Here is a 19,991-nt window from a genome sequence, read left to right as displayed (position 1 = left end):
ACTCGGTAGCACCTTTTCTTGTCCTCTAATAGTTTAAGAGGATTATATACGTAATTCTACAACTTAATGCATTTTTGTTGCAGAGTCTTTCCACAAGCTCTTTTTTTTTTAATGCTATTTTTGTCTGAAATGGTTTTTCCCACCCACGCCACGTGGATAATGCTTTCGGGTCGCAGCTCAAATGTTTCCTCCTCAGAGAAACCTTCCCTCACCAAGTGAGCTAAATACTCAGAGCCCACATGCACACATCTTACTCTTGTGCACTCACCGGCCAGGATTCTGTGTGCAGGGAGCTTGCTTTGAAATGGCCTTTGCACAGCAAGTATACAGTTTTTGTTGAAATATATTCGTTTGGGTTGGTTTGGTGAGGGCAGGGTCGGGACTTGGGTGAGGCAAGCGCTCACTGTCAGGCGTGCAAACACAAATTTTGCACCCTGGGTACCTCACTTGCTCAGTCTGGTCTGAACCCTAGGTGGGGGACGACACTGTGGGAACAGCTAAAGTCCCCCAAGCTATTCCAGACCCCACAGGTAACCCCTCTGCCTCCATCCACACCCTCCAATCTGCTCTATACGCAGCAGAAAGAATTGTTTTATCCGAAGCCTTCAATGTTTACTACTTGTTTCTTAAGTCGAAGCCGATTAAGAGTATCAAGGCTCCCCGCCGACATCTCCTGCTTCTGTCTCTTTTAATTTTGCTCAACATCTTGCTGCAGGAAAGCCAATCTCATTGTCATCCTTGTACACGTCTTGCCCTTTTCTGCCATCCCAGCCTTTCACCCTTGCACACCTCCCCCTTTGTCCCTTTCCGGGCGTCTTCATTGAAACATGTCAGCTCCTCCTTTATCAAAACTCTAGGCCTGCCTCACCTCTGGACCCTCCATGTGGAAGGCTTGTCAGTCCAAACACCATAATTATTCTCATCATCCTCCATCCTTCTTGTTTTTCTGAATTCTTAGAATTTATTTTTGACTCGGTTTTATAAATTCTCAGTAGGACATTGCGATGGGTGCTGTGATGTGTCACCCAGATCCCCCTTCATGAATAAAAGACTTACTGTCCCAGCTGCTGCATGTGCGCCGGAAGATGGCTTTCAGCTGTCAGCCCTCTTCGGGCACTGCCTCAGCTGCACAGAAGCCGACTCACCCAGGGTCACGTACCCTTCCAAGGCCACCTGCATCCAGTGACTGATTGACAGGAGGACATAAAAACCTGACTCCATCCTCCCAACTTGGGACAGCCCTAAATGGCCATCTCAGATCTAGAATTCTCCATAAGGTCGGCTGAGTTTGCTCTTGGGCCTGCATCGCAGTTCGGTTTCTCCCTCTGCACTCCTGCTTCCTTCGCCTCCCTTCTCAAGGGCACGGTGTCATAAACATCCTGCACGTCCTGCATGCCAAACTCTCAGAATCTGCTTCCCAGGAAACTCGACCCACAACAGGCATGTTCAGATGTATTCATTTGAAATTGTGTTTATTTGCACATAATTATCTATAATAGTTCCTTCTCTCATTAAAAAATTCTTGAGGAAAGAAACTATCAGATGACGATGATACCTGCAGACATTTTAGCAGCTTTCTCATCCTCAAATAGCCATAAATTCTGGAGCGTTGTTTCCTGAAATTTGGGGAAGGTAATTAATTTAGTAAGGCTTGCTAATTTAGTAACTAATGTTGTGACCATTCATACTGGTAAACATAAATGCAGAGGCTTGGCTATTACCCCATGTACCTCCTGCCCTGAAAATTTAGCTCTCCCTTTGGAAAGCAGGTTTTATACTCCCTAAGTATAATCATTCTTAGAGAAGGAATCAATAAGCACTTAGAGAACCAACAGAGAGGTTTGGAAATTAGAAAATCACCCAACCTTGCATGCGCTGGGCCATGACTGAGAATACAAAGAGGAATTCTTTACTCACAGCTCAGCTTTCAATACTAAATCACTCATTGGCTTTTACATAAATCTTAAAACCAGACGAAGAAGGTGATTAACAGACCCAGTTCAGTCTAAATATTCACTTAGAACAATGTTAAAATCATTACCATCAATAGTTTATGGAACAATTTTACAATCAAGGACAAAATTATGTTTTCTTGAATATGTAAGTTATTGGTTGCAGAATGGAGAAATAGATTAACTATGGCCTTGGAAACTTTTCAGTGCTTCTTAAGTTTACACTAAGTCTCCTAGCTTTATCTTTAAAGGAAATAGGTCTACTTATAAATTGATGGAAAAACTTCTACACTTCAGACTTTCCAGAAGACTTTTTAAAACTGTTACTCCCACCAAAATTTAACCAGGTTTTAGTACTCTTTATCATTTAAATGAGTTTCTGCATAAGAACAATACTGAAATTACTCTGTAATATTGGGATTTTTTCCTTTGATGTTAATAAAACATCTTTGACATGCAATAAAATGTTTAAATCATGTATTTCTCCAACAGAATAAAACCTTTCCAAAAACACCTTATAGCAGGGAACAACTATTGTCAACGTATGTTTTATCTGTAAAACCCAAATGCAGTAAGAGTTTGCATTAATATAAAGCCCTTCTTCAAGCTAGATTTGTAGTGAGAGTGTGCTAACTCTCCCCATAAAATGAAGAAGAACTACCTTATTCACACGTCAGATCCGAGACTTTATTCCAGTTCATGCTGAATGAAAGGATTATCTATCTGTTGTAAGGGTTAGCTCTCTGCATCCCCAAAGTTTACTATAATAGGGTGGCTTCCAATATATGCTGCTGCCTATGCCTTGACATTTCTTCTGTGGCAAGTGTATTAGGTAGAACAGTGTCCTCCAAAAATTCCTTCCCCACCAGAACCTCAGAATGTGACCTTTTTTAGAAGTAGGGTTTTTGCAGATGTAATTAGTTAAAAGGAGGTCATACTGGATTAGTGTTGGCCTAAATTTAATATGACTGCTATCCTCATAAGAAGAGGAACATTTGGACAAGAAACACAGACATAAAGGGAAGAAGATGGAGGCAGAGATTGGAGTGATGCCGCCACAAGCCAAGGAATGCCTGGGGCGACCAGCAGTAGGAAGAGACAAGGACGGATCATCCCCTAGAGGCTTTGGAGGGGCTGTGGCCTTGCCAGCACCTTGACTTTGGACTTCTAGTCTCCAGAGCTGTGGGATAATACATTTCTGTTGTTTTAAGCCACCCAGTAGGAATTTGTTATGGCAGTCCTGGGAAACGAAGGCAGCAGGTGCATTGACTCAAACCGGTTCAGCAAGAACACTAGAGAAAAGCATTTTGTTTTGTCTTATTTGTTTTATTTGGTTTTGGCAGGATGCAGCAATGCTAGTGCTCTACCCAGATGCCCTCAGAGGACCCCGTTTTCCATCTTTTGCCCCCTCTCCCCACTTCAGTGTGCTTTTAACACCTTACAGTCACAGCTCTTCTTCAGAAGATGGCCCACTGGCCACCGACTGCTTTTCCTGCCAAACGTGCCAGGGGATTCACCACCCTACCTCCCACGCTGCCCTTGGCCAATGACTGGATTCCAAGGATAACAGCCCATCTTCCTTGCCTTGGGTTGGGACAGTTCTGGGGTATAACCTACACTCCAGAGCTCACTTGTTGGATCAGGCTGAAGCCCCCTTCTGTGGGACAGTGCCTGACATGGCACTTGGGTGACCAAATAACCCTAGCTTGCCTGGGACCCTCCCAGTTTTAGCACTGATAGTCCCATGTCCCCAGAAAGCCCTGGGTCCCTCTTAAACTCAAGAAGCAGAAGCAAGGAGGAATTTTTAGGCCTCACATATTCACCTCTGAATGTCTTCGCTTATCAGAGTGAACCACAGCAGTGACTACTGAGATAACAGCAAACACATGTTCGGTCAGAAACACTGGTGGACAATTTTGTGAATCATCATCCCTTAATGAGAAGATCAGTTCTGTCTTTTACTTCGTTTCTGAAATGGCTTCTATTTAGGGGAGCTTTCCCCTCAAAAGACTCCTGATAGGAAATTGTAACTAATGAGAAACATAATGGTGAAAAGAATTCAGTAGAGAGGGGGTATGTAAAAGGTTCGGTGGAGATCCTTCAGGACTGATTTGTGTATGAGTCTCTTGTAGAATTAGTTTTTATCCTCTAAAAGGCCTACTTATTTTGTATGAGGCTGGGAGTATCTTTTTTTTTAAGTTTTATTGAAGTATAGTTGATTTACAATGTTGTGTTAATTTCAGCTGTACAGCAAAGTGACTCAGTTATACATATATAGATACATTCTTTTTCATATTCTTTTACCTTATAGTTTATCACAGGATATTGAATATAGTTCCCTGTGCTATACAGTAGGACCTTGTTGTTTATCCATCCTGTATATAATAGTTTGCATCTGTTAATCCCAAACTCGAGGCTGGGAGTATCTTAACATAGGGCTTCTCCTAGGGGGATCTGCACTTTTTTATTTTGGTGTATTTATTTACGGACTTAATATGAAGGTAGAACATTTACATGTTAAGAAATTCAAACCACATAAAAGGATATGCTGTGGAAATAAAGTCTCCCTCCTACCTCTATCCTTGAATCTCCCAGTTTCACTTCTCACAGACAACAATTATTACCAGTTTCTCATGTATCATAAAGGGTTACTTTGGACCTATAAAAGAAGTCACGCTTCCCATACATCCTGTGAGAGATTAATAGCAGGGTAGGAAGTAAGTGGGGGTAGCTTCACAGCCAGGACTCAGATTTAAAAGGCTGAAGGGCCCCTGGATTTGAGTTTTTAAACACTAAGCTGGTGTACATGCCATTGCTGTGTCCTTCACATTAGAGTGAATTTTTTTTTTTTTTTTTTTTTTTTTTTTTTTACCAAATCGTAGTACTCAAAAAATGACAGCATCTTCCCCATGCCTTTTGGGATTTCTACGCTGTCTGGATTTCATTACTTTCTTCAGCCTTTGTGGTAGCAATGCACAAGAATGCCAGTCATCATAATGGCTGGTTTCAGGGTACTCAAAGGGATAATTCAGACATGCTTTTAACACAGACTTACAGGGTGAAAGGCATCAGGCAAGACTATCTCTTTTTGTAGAGATGGGAAATTGGAAACTCAAGAGGCCGGGTAGCTATAATAGTAGGGCTAGGAACATAACCTAAACTTTGTGGCCTCACCTGTCCTCTCCTTGAATGGAAGAGAGGTTTGTCTTTCACTAGGTAATTGCATCTGGGAATGATTTCAAAGGGGGTTAGTTTCGAGGCAGAAAGTTTCCCTACCTTTGGAGTAGCCACCTGAAGGTGCATCCCGAATTTCGCTGCACTCATCATGATGGAGTGCAGGATGTTATTCCCATCCCCAATCCAGCTGAGGGTAAGGCCTTTCAGAGAGCCGTAGTGTTCCTGAAAGGCAAGGGATGGAGGAGATTACATATGGGAGGAAATCCACTCATGTGAAACAGTTATTAGGGTTACAATAAAGGAAACAATCTACATCTCAATTTTAAATGGTTTCTTGGAAAGAATAAGCTACTAATTTTTTTTTTCATTATACAGAGCAATTCAATAACGTGAAGGTACAATCACAAAAAAATAGCAATATGTCCTAATATCTTAAGCCAAGACATCATATGAACTCATATGGAGACTCGTTTTCATATATTTCAAATCTGAATCTTTGTTGTATTTATTCTTTCATTCAACAAATTGAGAACCATCAATGTCCAGACACTGTCCTTGGCCCTGGAGATATAACAATGAACAAAGGAGACAAAAATCACTGCCCTTATGAATCTTACACTTGTTGGTATAAGAAAGGGGAAATACAATGCACCTAGAACAGTGTAGCATGGTAGTTGAGTAAGTTCCCGTTTATATAAAGTTTAAAAACCATTAATACATTTGGTTCTTTATAGATATTGACATGTACAGTTAAAGTATAAAAACATGCTTGGAAATTATAAATACAAACACCAGGATAAAAATTTCTTTGCGGGGTTCGAGGAAATGGACTTCAACTCTTACCTGTAACATTTTATTTAAAAACAACAAAAAATTCTAAAGTAAGATTTGGCAAAACTGTATAATGGGCACATGGATATTTGTTTTACTTTCCTTGAAGTGTCTGTAGGTTTCGTATATTTTATACATTTATATATTTATAAAGATAAGATTTTAAAAACAGAAAGGCTAACTAATTTGAAGATCACAGAACTACTGGGTGGCTAAGCTTGGATGTAAATCCAGGTTCATCTGATTTAGATTCCACGCCCTTAATAAGCTGCTATGTATTCATTCGGCTCCTACTTTGAGAATTTCCTTTATGAAGGCATTGCACCAGGTCCTGCAGGGGACAATATGATGAGTAGAACATTTCACTATACCTGATGAATGTATAATCTAGTAATGATAAAGCCCCAAGGGGAAGCATTAATTATCTGACGTATATGTAAAGCCACAAATACAAACAGCCACTTGGTATCTAACATCGTTGTGTCATCCTCTCTGCATTAATCTTACCTTCATCACCAAAGAGTTTCATTTTGAGTTTAACCTGACATGTACAGGTGTGTAGCTTATTCAAATGAGGAGGAAGATTGACCTACCTATCCAGTTTGCCCTGTCTCCCCAGAATAGTCCATAGACGCAGAAACCATGGTTGTTAGGATTCCCAGTGGCAAGACTCTGTAGATTGGCTGCGGCAAACCCAATGGGATGAATCTTTCAAAGTTATTCAAGTTTTTAATTTGAAGGAACATGGCTAAATTTGAGCCTCAATTCTATAAATTCTGCAAGCTCTTAACTCCACTCTTAAGCAATTTATTAAAATGATAGAAAATGGCCTCCTTCTCAGAAAGTCATTTAGTAATTGACCATTTTGAATGTTCAAAGCACACTCCACCAGTCTTCACTGCCAAGTCACAGAGCCTGATATATATGGATTACATAACGATTCTTCTATTTTCTGTGCTCCAGCATTCCCTGTTCATCCACTGTGTTAAATATGGCACCAAAAAAGCAAAGGTTTGAGAACAGAAGTATCTATAATCTGTTTTTAGCAATGCCCTGTCTTCCTTGGATATCTAGTTGTACACATATGCCATAATTCTTTGCCAAGATATTATTTGAAAACAAAACACCAATACCACAATTTAAATGCTTCCGTTTAGAGCTGGTTAGGAATTATTGATTCTGCTCTTGTGTGAGGCAAAGAAATAAGCCAACCTGGAGAGTGAGGTAATCAGCCAGGATCTGGATAGGATGGTACAAATCTGACAGCCCATTGACGATTGGGATGGATGCTTCTTTAGCCAGGATGTCCAGATCTGATTGTTTATACACTCGTGCCAACACTGCATCTGTCATGCTAGACAACACACTGTGACAGACCAAGAAAAAATCATCTAAGTTGATTATGCTTAATAATTCCTTCTAAATATAGGGTCTTAGACAGTAATAAGAAATGCTAATACATTAGAATTTTTACTGTTACAACTACCTATCAACATGACGGATTTAAAAGCTAATAATAAACATGTAATCATTCCAGAAGCCAGATGTTGTTGCACTGATGTCTTAGCCAATGACCGCTGATTTTACTATTTTTTACGGAGATAAGAAACCAATTGTGAGCCTAGCAGTTGTGATAATGAATTATAATTGATATATGGCAGTTGGTAAAGTTAAAAGAGACAAGACCAGGGGCTTCCCTGGTGGCACAGTGGTTGAGAGTCCGCCTGCCGATGCAGGGGACACGAGTTCGTGCCCCGGTCCGGGAGGATCTCACATGCCGCGGAGCGGCTGGACCCGTGAGCCACGGCCGCTGAGCCTGCGCGTCCGGAGCCTGTGCTCCGCAACGGGAGAGGCCACAACGGTGAGGGGCCCGCGTACCTCAAAAAAAAAAGAGAGACAAGACCAAAAACAAGATATACAGAGAAAAATTAATGAATTGGATTGTGGCATTTTGTGAGGGGGACATCATCTCACAAATATACACTTTCACTATAAAATTGAAGGTAGCAGTGTGGCAGCCAAAGAGGTGCATACAAAGGTTGTTTTGCAAGAGAGAACCTTCTGGGAGGAGTGCTATTAGCTGACAGCCCCCAGGGGCTGCACCTTTGGAGTCTGCTGCAGCATTCCTACTGAGGCCACACCCTCCCCAGGCTGTTCCCACCAAGGACAGAGCACAGGAGGGCCCCAGAGCTGGGCCATTCTGCCTGACACGGGACATCTCTGATGGGCAGCAAAGATGGATATAACTATTCTCATTTTATAGCTGAAGGACCTGAGACAAAAAGAAGTTTAGTAACTTGCCCCAGATCACACAGCTAAGTAATTTGGAGGAGCTCATATTCAAACCAAAGTCAGTTTAACTCAAAAGACCACGTTCTTACCATTACAACACATTGCCTCAAATTTGCAGATGATAAAAACCTGGAATGAGAAACTGGGATCCAGATTTTAAGCTCTCTCTATATGTCAGAGTGATGGTGGTCCCTCAGCTAAAGCTTCAGCCTTACAAAAATAACAGGGATGGCCTTTTGTTTAAAATCTTGGTTTCTTCTTATTTAAAGGGAAACCCCACAGCAGAGGCTTCTAACCATTTTAGTTTTAAGGAACTCTTTTTAATGGCAAAAAAAAAAATTGGAAAGCCTCCCATAATAGTAGTTATATTAAATATATAGAGTCATTATTATAAGGTATCCAGTTAGCCTTTGTAATTTTGGTTCTGTAACTTACTAGCTGTCTGACCTTGGACATGTTATTTAATTTCTCTATGACTTAGTTTCTTCATCTGTAAAACCATAATAACAATATCTATCCCATTGCGTTATTGTGAGGATTCATGAGATAACCTATATAAGATGCATATGCCTTGTTCATATGTATGCCTTGTTCATAGTTCATAAGTATGCCTTGTTCATAGTAGAAGATCAAAAAGTAATAGATGATATTACCATGTCAAAAGCAAATGTATAAAAACTAGAGCTAGTATTTAGTAAGGATTTCATAGATTTGTATTTTAATCATCATATATTTGGAAAATTAGTCCTTCTTATATATCTGAGACATATTATTTACTCAGTCTGTAGAAAACTTTTGCTGCTTATAAAATTCAATGACCACTAAAAAAATTCCTTGCTCCCAGGGATTAGAGAATCAAAGATTGAAAACCGTATTCCTGTAACAGTATTTTCTAGACTCAGGGTTTTTTTCAAATTTTCACAGATTTCTCATACCCATAGTTCCCAGGTTTTCAGATTTCATGGATCAGCAAAATTTCTAAAAACATATGGAGATCAACATATGATTCCCAACTTTTTGTTTAGAAGATTAAGGGCATGAGAAACAAGCAGATAAACACATATAATATGTTAATATCTTCATTTAGTAAGAGAGGACATTTTAACAACAAAAAAGGTGTGAATGACCTGATCTCAAAAATGATCCTTGAATTAATTTAGCTTTTTGAAATTCACTATATTGTCTTTATTTTTATTTTACAACTTCTGATGAAAACTTCCCATGGCAGGGCATCAGTGGAGGGGTCAAAATTTGGAAACCAGTGCTCTCAACTGTCTAAGCACATTGTACATTGTAGTTTGAAAGAGGTGAATAAAAGAGCCGCTTTAGTTTCTCTTGTAAAACAGGTGACGTTTGATGGTTGACTAAGACCGGGGTTTTCAATTTTTGCTGCATATGAAAGTCACCTGGAGAATTTTTAAAACTCTGGAGGCCCAGGCCATAATCTCTATCAATTTCATCAGGAAAATAGAATCTCTAGGGGTGCGACCTAGAGATCAACATTTTTAAAAACTTTCCAGGAAATTCCAGTGTGCAGCCAAGGTTGAGAACCAAAGCTAGAACCTCACTCCTCAAATCAACAGCATCAGCATCACCCGGGAGCTTATTAGAACTGCAGAATCACAGGCCCCACCCAGATTTACTGAATCAGAATCTGTATTTTGACAAGGTTTCCAGGTGATTAATTTGCATATTAAAGTTTGAAACTCCTAATAAAGTGAAAATTGACGCCACCATATTTTTGAAAGTATCATCCATTCTTTTCTTCAAAACCTAACCAGCCCCCCTCCCCTCCCCCACAAACATCAAGAGATGGCAGCCCACAAAGACAAAGGACTTTGTCCACAGTCTCATTGGCAAGGAGTGCTTTCTAGTTCAATTGAAAGAAAAAGGCATCTCAAATCCTGAAAAATGAATAATTTACTCCCTTCCATTAAGGCCCGCATCTTTACAGTAACCAGCTAGCCTGACCTATCTGGTGTCCTAAGGCAGTGGGTCCCAAACTTGGGTGTATATCAGAACTAAGTGAATAACTAATAAACAACAGAGGTCCAAGCTCCTGAAATAAGATAGACTGGGTCTTTGTACTTTTACCAAGTTTCCCAAATAACTCAGATAACCTTCCAAAATTTGAGAACCACTGTCCTTAGACATAGGCTATTATGTTAAAAGAATTTTAGATCTTCTCCCCTTTTTTCAAAATCACAATACAGATTCCCTTCACCATACAGATATACTGATGTTTCATACTATAGAATGCAGGCTTTTAACTCCACCTTGAGAAAGTTATTTAGATGATGGTAGATATCCCAATAAGATCTATAATCAATTTCCTATTTCAGAAGAATTGGTTAATTTTATGATACCTAAAATCCTATGAGAGAGAGAGAGGTAGAGGGGTGTTTGACCCCAAAGGATTTCTTTAAATATGCATCACTTCCTACAGTGTGTAGAGACAGAATAAAAAAAAAAATCTGGATTAACCATTACAGTTGACTTTCTGGAATCTCCCAGTCAGAAAAACAGACCTGAGTTCAGTTGTAGCCTCTCAAATAATTTTAGGGAGCTAGGACCATGGGCTGCCAACCTCTTATGGTTTTTATGAACTTTATGATGTGTTGTTAAGTTTTGCTACGTATGTCACAGATAAATGTTATCAACCTCATAGATGAGAAAACCAAGGATTTTGAAAGCCTTGAAGTAATTAGAGCAAGGTTAGGAAAGAATAAAAAAGGATGAGGCTGAAAGAGGGAGACACTAGGAGAGCAACTGGAGAAGTCAACGCCCGATACACTTGAGTTTTTCAAGAATATTGAAAAAGGGCAGTTGTCATTCCCTCCCTTGAACAATCCCAAGAGCTCTGGAACAAAGCAGCCAAAAGGCAAGCATGCATTTACTTGCCCTGTTTATAATGTGGAGTTGGTAACCCTGGAACCTCTGTGGTATAATCTCATGGAATAGTGACTGGTCTGCTTTACTGAGGTTGCCCAACACCTCCTAGAACAGAGGTTCTTGACCTTGGCTGCACATTAGTATCACCTATGAAGCTGTAAAAACCCTGTTGCCATATTCTGCCCTTTGGAAGTTTAAATTAGAAGCTATGGGGGGGGAGTCACATCAATATTTTTTTATAATTGCTTTACATACTTTATAAGATTTAATCATCATGATAATTTTAAAGGTTAAGTATACATACTTTTTTTTACATATACATGTATCTATTCTTTTTCAAATTCTTTTCCCATTTAGGTTGTTACATAATATTGAGCAGAGTTCCCTGTACTATACCCAGTAGGTCCTTGTTGGTTATCCATTTTAAATATAGCAGTGTGTACATGTCAATCCCAGACTCCCTAACTATCCCTCCCCACCACCCTTCCCCACTGGTAACCGTAACTTCATTCTCTAAGTCCATGAGTCTGTTTCTGTTTTGTAAATAAGTTCATTTGTAACTTTTTTTTTAGATTCTGCATATGTGATAGCATACGATATTTCTCTTTCTCTGTCTGACTTACTTCACTCAGTATGATAATCTCTAGGTCCATCCATGTTGCTGCAAATGGCATTAGTTCATTCTTTTTAATGGCTTAGTAATATTCCATTGTATATATGTACCACATCTTCTTTATCCATTCATCTATCGATGGATATACTTAGGTTGCTTACATGTCCTGGCTATTGCAAACAGTGCTGCAATGAACATTGGGGTGCGTGTATCCTTTCAGACCATGTTTTTCTCTGGATATATGCCCAGGAGTGGGGTTGCAGGATCATATGGTAGCTCTTTTTAGTTTTTGAGGAACCTCCATACTGTTCTCCACAGTGGCTGTACCAATTTACATTCCCACCAACAGTGTAGGAGGGATCCCTTCTCTCCACATCCTCTCCAGCATTTATTGTTTGTGGATTTTTTGATGATGGCCATTCTGACTGGTGTGAGGTGATATCTCTTTGTAGTTTTGATTTGCATTTCTCTAATAATTAGCAATCACATCAATATTTTTAAAGCTCCCCAGGTTATCCCAATCTGAAGACAAGGCTGAGAAGTATTATCCTAGAAAATAGAGTGAGGAGGTGGGAGGAGAGTGGGATACTCTGCTGCTGGGTGGAACAATAGATCAGTGTAGAGGAGGAAAGTCTTAGTGGTTGCTGAAATCTCATACTATAGGAAAAGTGAGGGATAACAACACGATATGTTGTACTGGAAAGAACAAGATTTCATACACTTATAAAAGAAGCACAGTTGACCCGTGAACGATGTGGATTTGAACTGCACAGGTCTACCTAAACGTGGATATATTTCAATAGTAAATACTACAGTACTACATGGTCCATGGTTGGTTGAATCCATGGACGCTGAGGAACTGCAGTTACGGAGGGTGGACTGAAAGTTATATGTGGATTAACCCCTGTGTTGTTCAAGGGTCAACCGTATTTTCCTTTCAGCTCAGTCACTACCAAGAGCAGTCCTGTGGCAGCAGCAGTAGCTGTAATCTTCTCTCCCCTCAACACTTGTAAGCATCCCTAGTGCCCAAATTTTGGTCTTAATATTGTTCTATACCTTAAAAAGGAACCAGAAACTATTAGAGGATAGTTAATTCCATGTCCTTGGGCAGGATAAAATCAGTATAGGTCTGTAACACCCTGTTGTTGCTAGGAAGCAAAAATGATTTTAAAAATAGTAGAGGCAGTGCTAAAAGGAAAAAGAACTAGCTTAACCATTTGTCAAGTTGTGATCATTTATAGTAAAAATCATTAAGTAAAACATGTTGTGCTTATAAAAGGCCATGATGCTCATAAGAAAAGAGTTAATATAAAGAAAATGTACAAAAATATAGTTGTAATATCAAAGAAAGATGAATATTACCATGTACATTTAAATTTATTTACTTAAGTAGGAAAGTGCTTATATATAACTGTATAGATACAGATAGATATTTCGTGGGATTTTGTTAAGTGTATTTCTGTTCATAAAGTATAGATAATGTGCCATTTTTAATGTGTGTAAGCCACAAATAATTGACACAACTTAGATACCCAATAGTCCTAGAAATAGTAGAAACTATAACATGAATGGACAGGCCCCATCAGCATTTGTGGTCTTATGTAAAATGAAGTAGAAGAGGAATCCTGCAGCTGACTAGCACCCGTCGCCACACACAATTTCCAATTAGAAAGATGATACAACCATTTATTCTAAAACAATAAGTTAACTGTCCTGAAGAAGAAATCTAAATTTTCAAACTCACGTTCCTGTCGCTCTAGTAGTGAAACCTCTTGGTGACCCAACTAATTATAAAACGATGCCAATCAGAAAGGCATATATTTCAAAATGTGGAAACCAGGCCAGGTTAATATATCATAAAAATATTACAATGGGTCATGTACTGCCAGAGATTGAAAACAAATAAAAATTGAAGGATACCCCATCTTTTAACTTCTTTAATAAATCAAAATCCATATGAAAAACAGAAACAAGGATCCTATGGTAGACAGAATAATGCCCCTCCCCCAAGGATGTTCCCGTCCTAATATCCAAAACCTGTGTATTTCCTTACGTGGCAAAGGAAATTTTGCAGATGTGATTACATTAAGGATCTTGAGATGGGGAGATTATCCTGAGCTGGGTCCAATCTAAGAGAGAGGATCCTTATAAGAGAGCCGCAGGAGGGGGGATTCCCTGGTGGTCTAGTGGTTAGGGCTCCGTGCTTCCACTGAAGGGGGCACGGGTTCAATCCTTGGTCCGGGAACTAAGATCTCACAAGCTGTGCGGTGCGGCCAAAAAAAAAGAGCGAGCGAGGCAGGTCAGAAGTGAGAGAAGATGCTGGCTATGTTGCTGGCTTTGAAGAATGAGGAAGGGAACCATGTGCCAAAGGATGTAGGCAGCCTCTGGAGGCTGGAAAGGCCAAGGAGTCTTTAATACGGGAGCCTCCAGAAGGGGCACAGCTCTATGGGCTCATTTTAGACCTCTGACTTGCAGAAGTGTAAGATAATAAATTTGTGTTGTTTTTAAGTCACTAAATTTATGGTAATTTGTTAAAGCAGCAATAGGAAACCAATATCAGATCCCGTGATTAAAAATGAAAATTAGGTTATAAAAATATATTCAAGCTAGTGGATGGCAGCTTGAATTTAATTCATCTTGAACTTAGCAAGCAGTTCCCAAACCCAACCAAAATTAAGTGGCCAGCAATCCACTAAACCTACATTCCTAGCCTCTTGAGATGATTTTTCTTCTTTCCAGTCTGGTAAAATTACACACACACATTTAAATTCCAGGACCATGTAAGGATAAGAATAAAAGTAGGGGTAAGAATGTAAACAAAATTAAATCTATGATATTAATAGCATTGTGCTCAGTTTTATTGTTAAAATATTAATCAGCTCTCTAATCAGTGTGGTGTTTTAGGTATATATTTTCCTTTTTAAAATATTTAGAGCATTCAAGAAAATCTGAAATGCTAGGCTTGTGATTAAGTGTTTTAAAGCATTTGATTAAATTGCAATCAATGTTTAAATGGTTGACGAGACTTGTTTTGTTCATTTAATATGTATTTGATTTAGTGGTTGTATAAGTAGTGTGTGAATGTTTAAAGCAATCATTCTGAAACTTAAACACGCATCAGAATCACCAGGAGGGCTTATTAGAACACAGCCAGTTGTGTTTCTGATTCAGCCAGTTGTGTTTCTGATTCAGTAAGTCTGGGTTGGGGCCCAGAAGAATTTGCATTTCTAACGAGCTGTCGGTACTGCTTATGCTGCTGATTTGGGGACCACACTTTGAGAACCACTGAGGAATGTTTGCTCTTTTTTTTTATGTTTGCTCTTTTATGTTTATAGAAATACTAAATTCATAAGATTAAGATATTGGACTGTAAACAAAGTACAACGAGTAGGGAGTATTTCTATAGCACAAAAAGCCTCTTAGACATTAAAGCATCTATGAGCAAAGGGGAGTATGACAAAGCTTGATAGAAAATGTCACTTCAGTCATTCAGCCACAGAAGCTGCAGGTGAAATGAATCGATATGGGGGAAGGAACAACCCTAAGCTGTTTTCACATTGGAATCACTTGGGGAAAAAAAGATATTAAAGACCTTTAAATAGACAATATTATTTTGTCAATAATATTGCTTTCTGCTTTATGTTTATAAGTCATAGAGAAATCACCATTCTTATTTTTCTTCTTCCAGTCTACTAAAGATCTTAAAAAACAATGACTTTTCACTAGAAACAATGACAGACCTGTAACTCGGGCTGGATTTACAGGCCCATTAACAGTAATCTGGGCTTTCTATAGTTCTCCAGCAATTTGACACCCCCCCCCCCCCCCCCGCTTTAAACATTGTAAGAGCTGTGTTATATGTGTTACAAATGAAAGGTTGACAAGTTAAAAATACTCTCTGGCTCTGTAATGACTTTTCATTTTGGTCTCTTTTCATTTCCATTGAATATATAGAGTTCTGTTTGCCTTCCGGTAGATTTCTGCAGCTTTGCAGACAATCTTAGGCATCTGTCAACAATGGTAGCAAAACAGCTTTTGCAAAATCCAAAGTACCCAAATTTAAAGTTTCTCACACATATCAATTTGCTCTGGATGTTTCATTACCAATATGAGGATTTAAAAAAAAATAGTTAACAAGTTAAAATATTTATTCAACTTGATTTTGCCTAAGTGTTTAAAATGTCATCTATTTTTCCCCCCATCATCTCTTTTCCTACTGTTTAGAAAAAGGAGAAGCATGACGTAGGACTTTAAATGGAAAGATAGTTCAAGAGATAAAATGTTAACATTGATTATTTCTGGATGATGGCCGTATTGGTGGTTCTAGCTATTTTTTAAATCTCTTTTAGTATTTTCTACCAAAAGGAATATGAATGTAATAACCAGAAAAAAAACCATATCATTCAGAAAAGGAAATTTCTTCCAAACATGATTTGGAAAGTAATTGAAAATGAAATAGGGCTTCTTAGAGTAATGGCTAATTCTTGACCTTAATGAAGAAATGTGTAAGATGAGCCCGGAACATCTTGCCATGTCAAAAAGCAAAGGAGTTATTAAAGACTAATAAAGTTATGTCAAAATGACCCAGTAGCCAACTTGAAGACAGATCACATTGGCCAAATATGGGACAATTTGAGCACCAATAAGAGTAATAACTGCAATTAATTGAAACCTTCAAATATATTAAAATGCATGAGTTTATGAAGATACTACAAAACAGGACATTGAGAAGAGTCATAGCAAGATCAATTTTAACTCAGTATAAAAGAGAACTTTCAGTCAGTTTCAATGAACTCTGGTCAGAAAAGTCAGACTGTATAAAAATGGAACAAGAACTGCAATGAACATACAATGGAATGTTACTCAGGCATAAAAAGAAATGAAATTGAGTTATTTGTAGTGAGGTGGATGGACCTAGAGACTGTCATACAGAGTGAAGTAAGTCAGAAAGAGAAAAACAAATACCATATGCTAACGCATATATATGGAATCTAAAAAAAAAAATGGTTCTGAAGAACCTAGGGGCAGGACAGGAATAAAAACACAGACGTTTTAGAGAACGGACTTGAGGACACGGGGAAGGGGAAGGGGAAGCTGGAACGAAGTGAGAGAGCGGCATGGACATATATACACAACCAAAAGTTAAATGGATAGCTAGTGGGAAGCAGCCACATAGCACAGGGAGATCAGCTTTGTGCTTTGTGTCCACCTAGAAGGGTGGGATAGGGAGGGTGGGAGGGAGACGCAAGAGGAAGAAGATATGGAGATATATGTTTATGTATAGCTCATTCACTTTGTTATACAACAGAAACTAACATACCATTGTAAAGCAATTACACTGTAATAAAGATGTTAAAAAAAATGGAACAAGATAGCTCTGTATATAAAGAGTGCCCTGATACTGGATATTTTCATGCAGGCTCAAGAATGATTTTGAAGGAATGGTGTGGAAGAGGCATGAAAAGGATGGTTGATCTAAATAGCTCATAAAGATCTTTCAAACCTCAAGTTTCTATTCTTCTTTAAAATTTTTTCCCTTTGGTATGAAATCACAACTTGTTTAGGAATTAACTAAAACACCCAGAAAGCCAAAAGAAAACAAAGCAAAACATAACAATAAATACCATAAACAAAGTCTCCCATGGCTCCAGGACGGTCTGGTGCAGAGTCTGTGGTTGGGTAAACAGATACTAAAAACAAAGAAACAAACAAAACCCAAAACCCAAAACCCCAGTCGTGTGCTGGGCCAGATCTTGAGAGCAAACATGTATATTGATGAGAATGGCAATCACAAAACAATCCTGATAATCTTAGAAAGAGTTGAGTAGTTCCTAAAATATTGGAATATGGTAGATGTGTTGCAAAAGCCAAAAGCAAACACAAGTTGTATTCTCATACGGTCCTCCCATTCATTCTTCCTTCTGTCCCCATCCTGCCTTGAATCACTGTGTGCCCCCTAAATTCCAGTTGGTTATCAATGACATCTCCAACCAGTTGAATAGCTAATTGGCAAACAGTGGGAGGAATTTCCGGTTGTGCAAAACGACACCATTGAGAACTCTGTAATCATTTAAAAACGGGCATTTCCTATTTTTACTTTTTATGGAAGCAGGCCAAGGCCCTAGAGAAGATATAGACTTTATCCCCAATGTAAATTGGCCAAGGAGTAAACTTGCTGACTGAGTCTCCCTCTGGGAGGGAGAATATTCCAGTGCTCTAATATCTCTACACAGGTTCTAATTTTAGTTATATCAATATAAGAATGATGAGGAAACAAGATAATACCTTCAGCACACCTAGGTGGGCTCCTCTCAAATGGGCTAAGGTTGGAAGAAGCCCAGGGATGTTGAATGAAATTGCCATATGCAATTTATTTAGGAAGGCAGAAGCCTTTTGACTTATATGTTAGTTCCTAGTTTTGAAGACCTCAGAGATAAATGGGTAGGGCATAATGGCGTTCAGAATGACCTCCTCAAAATGTGCTATAGGAATCTCAGTGTTGGGTCAGCATAAGCTGACTAGGAGATCACAAAGATGGCCAGAATTGAATCAAGAGCTTGTCCTGAGATTGAGTTAGGCCATACCTTGATTCAACCAACAGTACTTGAATTTCTTCTGTGGGCCTGTCCTTGAAAAGCACTATCTGATTTATCCTCATATAAACTCATTGAGATACGTATTTGTATCTCCATTTTACAACCGAGAAACCTAAGTTTCAGAAGCAACTGGTCCAAACCACAGGGCCAATGTGGTATGAGCTGTGACTTGAACTGAAGCCCAGCCCTGCTTCAAAGCCCCTACTCTCTACGCTGTGGCAAACTGCCTCTGAACTATGGCTATATCATATTTCATGTTGTGAACAACTAGCTTTTGTTACCATTTACCCAAGGACCTACAACTGCCATGCTGCTAGTTTCTTGGTGGCCTCTGTAAAGATTCTTGGAGATATCGTATTTCCTATTAGATACAAATTTATTAGTACCTAATCAGGTACGTATTTCCCATTAGGTGCCAATATTTTACAACATTTTACCAAGAAACCTAAGTAAGATTACCTTTTTTGGTCTTAATATCATTGGTATAAATATCTTAAGAACAGTATTCCAGCTTTTCAAAACATTCCTTTCAATATAACAATAGTTCACTCCTAGTCTTTTTTTTTTCCCACTGCTACTCTTAAGAAATATGTCTCCTGGGCCTGCACGTCCGGAGCCTGTGCTCTGCAGTGGGAGAGGCCACGGCAGTGAGAGGCCCGCGTACCGCAAAAAAAAAAAAAACAAATATGTCTCATCCAAAAATCCCTTTATAACTTCCATTATTTGAGCTATCAGAATGACAATGATTTGAAACCCTTCCATGTTGCTGCAGGGGCATGTGGATATGGGCTTGTGTAGTGGGTTGAATGGTGTCCCCCAAATTCTTATCTACCAGGAAACTCAGAATGAGGCCTTGTTTGGAAGTAGGGTCTTTGAAGATGTAATCAGTTAAGATGAGGTCATACTGGAGTAGGGTGGGCCCCTAATCCAATGACTGTTGTTCTTAGAAGAGGAGAGGATACACAGAGATACACAGAGAAGGTAAAGGTGGAAGCAGAGATTGGAGTGATGTAGCTAGAGACCAAGGAATGCCAAAGATTGCTGAGAGCCACCAGAAGCTAGGAAGGAACAAGGAAGGATTCTTTCCTAGAGCCTTCAGGGAGAGCATGGCCTTGCTGACACATGGATTTGGGGCTTCTAGCCTCCAGAACTTTGAGAGTATAGATCTGTGTTGTTTTTAAGCTACCAAGTTTGTGGTAATATGTATGGCAGCCCTAGGAAACTAACAGTGGTTTATGCTGATTTTCCTTTCCACTGGTTTTACACTGGCAGAAAACACTTCAGCGATCCGTACCATAAGTGAGTTACATCTATAGGGGACCTAATTAGAGTAGAACAATGTTACATTATTTGGTTTTATATGGTCCTTCATACACATGGTTCCTGAAGCTGTTTTACTAAGTACTGTATTAAAGTGAAAATGACTGTGAAGGTATTATGTACCTTTCAATAGTGGACTCAGAGCATTAGGCATGAACAACTGTCATTATGGAAGAAACAGAAAGCCTTGAAACTGGAGTGAAAATGTCCCACTACTGTTGCTAAGTTTCATCCTTTTTTTTTTTTAATGGTAATACTTTTTTTTTTACATCTTTATTGGAGTATAATTGCTTTACAATGGTGTGTGAGTTTCTGCTT

General features: G+C 39.0%; 2 protein-coding genes across 5 annotated transcripts in view; one reads left to right on the top strand and one right to left on the bottom strand.

Annotated features, from left to right (window-relative positions):
- The window catches only part of RPGR (retinitis pigmentosa GTPase regulator), a 268,015-nt gene that overhangs the window by 129,131 nt on the left and 118,893 nt on the right, over positions 1-19,991 (top strand). The gene's annotated exons all lie outside the window — the stretch shown is intronic.
- The window catches only part of OTC (ornithine transcarbamylase), a 56,722-nt gene that overhangs the window by 9,128 nt on the left and 27,603 nt on the right, over positions 1-19,991 (bottom strand). Inside the window, exons 5-6 of the mRNA XM_004281343.2 lie at positions 7,173-7,326; positions 5,229-5,351 (exon numbers count right to left, since the gene is read on the bottom strand). Of these exons, the coding sequence (XP_004281391.1) occupies positions 5,229-5,351; positions 7,173-7,326 (277 nt within the window). The remainder of the gene's footprint in view (positions 1-5,228; positions 5,352-7,172; positions 7,327-19,991) is intronic.

This window comes from Orcinus orca, chromosome X (genome assembly GCF_937001465.1).
Source record: "Orcinus orca chromosome X, mOrcOrc1.1, whole genome shotgun sequence".
Classification (NCBI taxonomy): domain Eukaryota; kingdom Metazoa; phylum Chordata; class Mammalia; order Artiodactyla; family Delphinidae; genus Orcinus; species Orcinus orca.
This window is presented reverse-complemented; position numbering and strand designations above follow the sequence as displayed.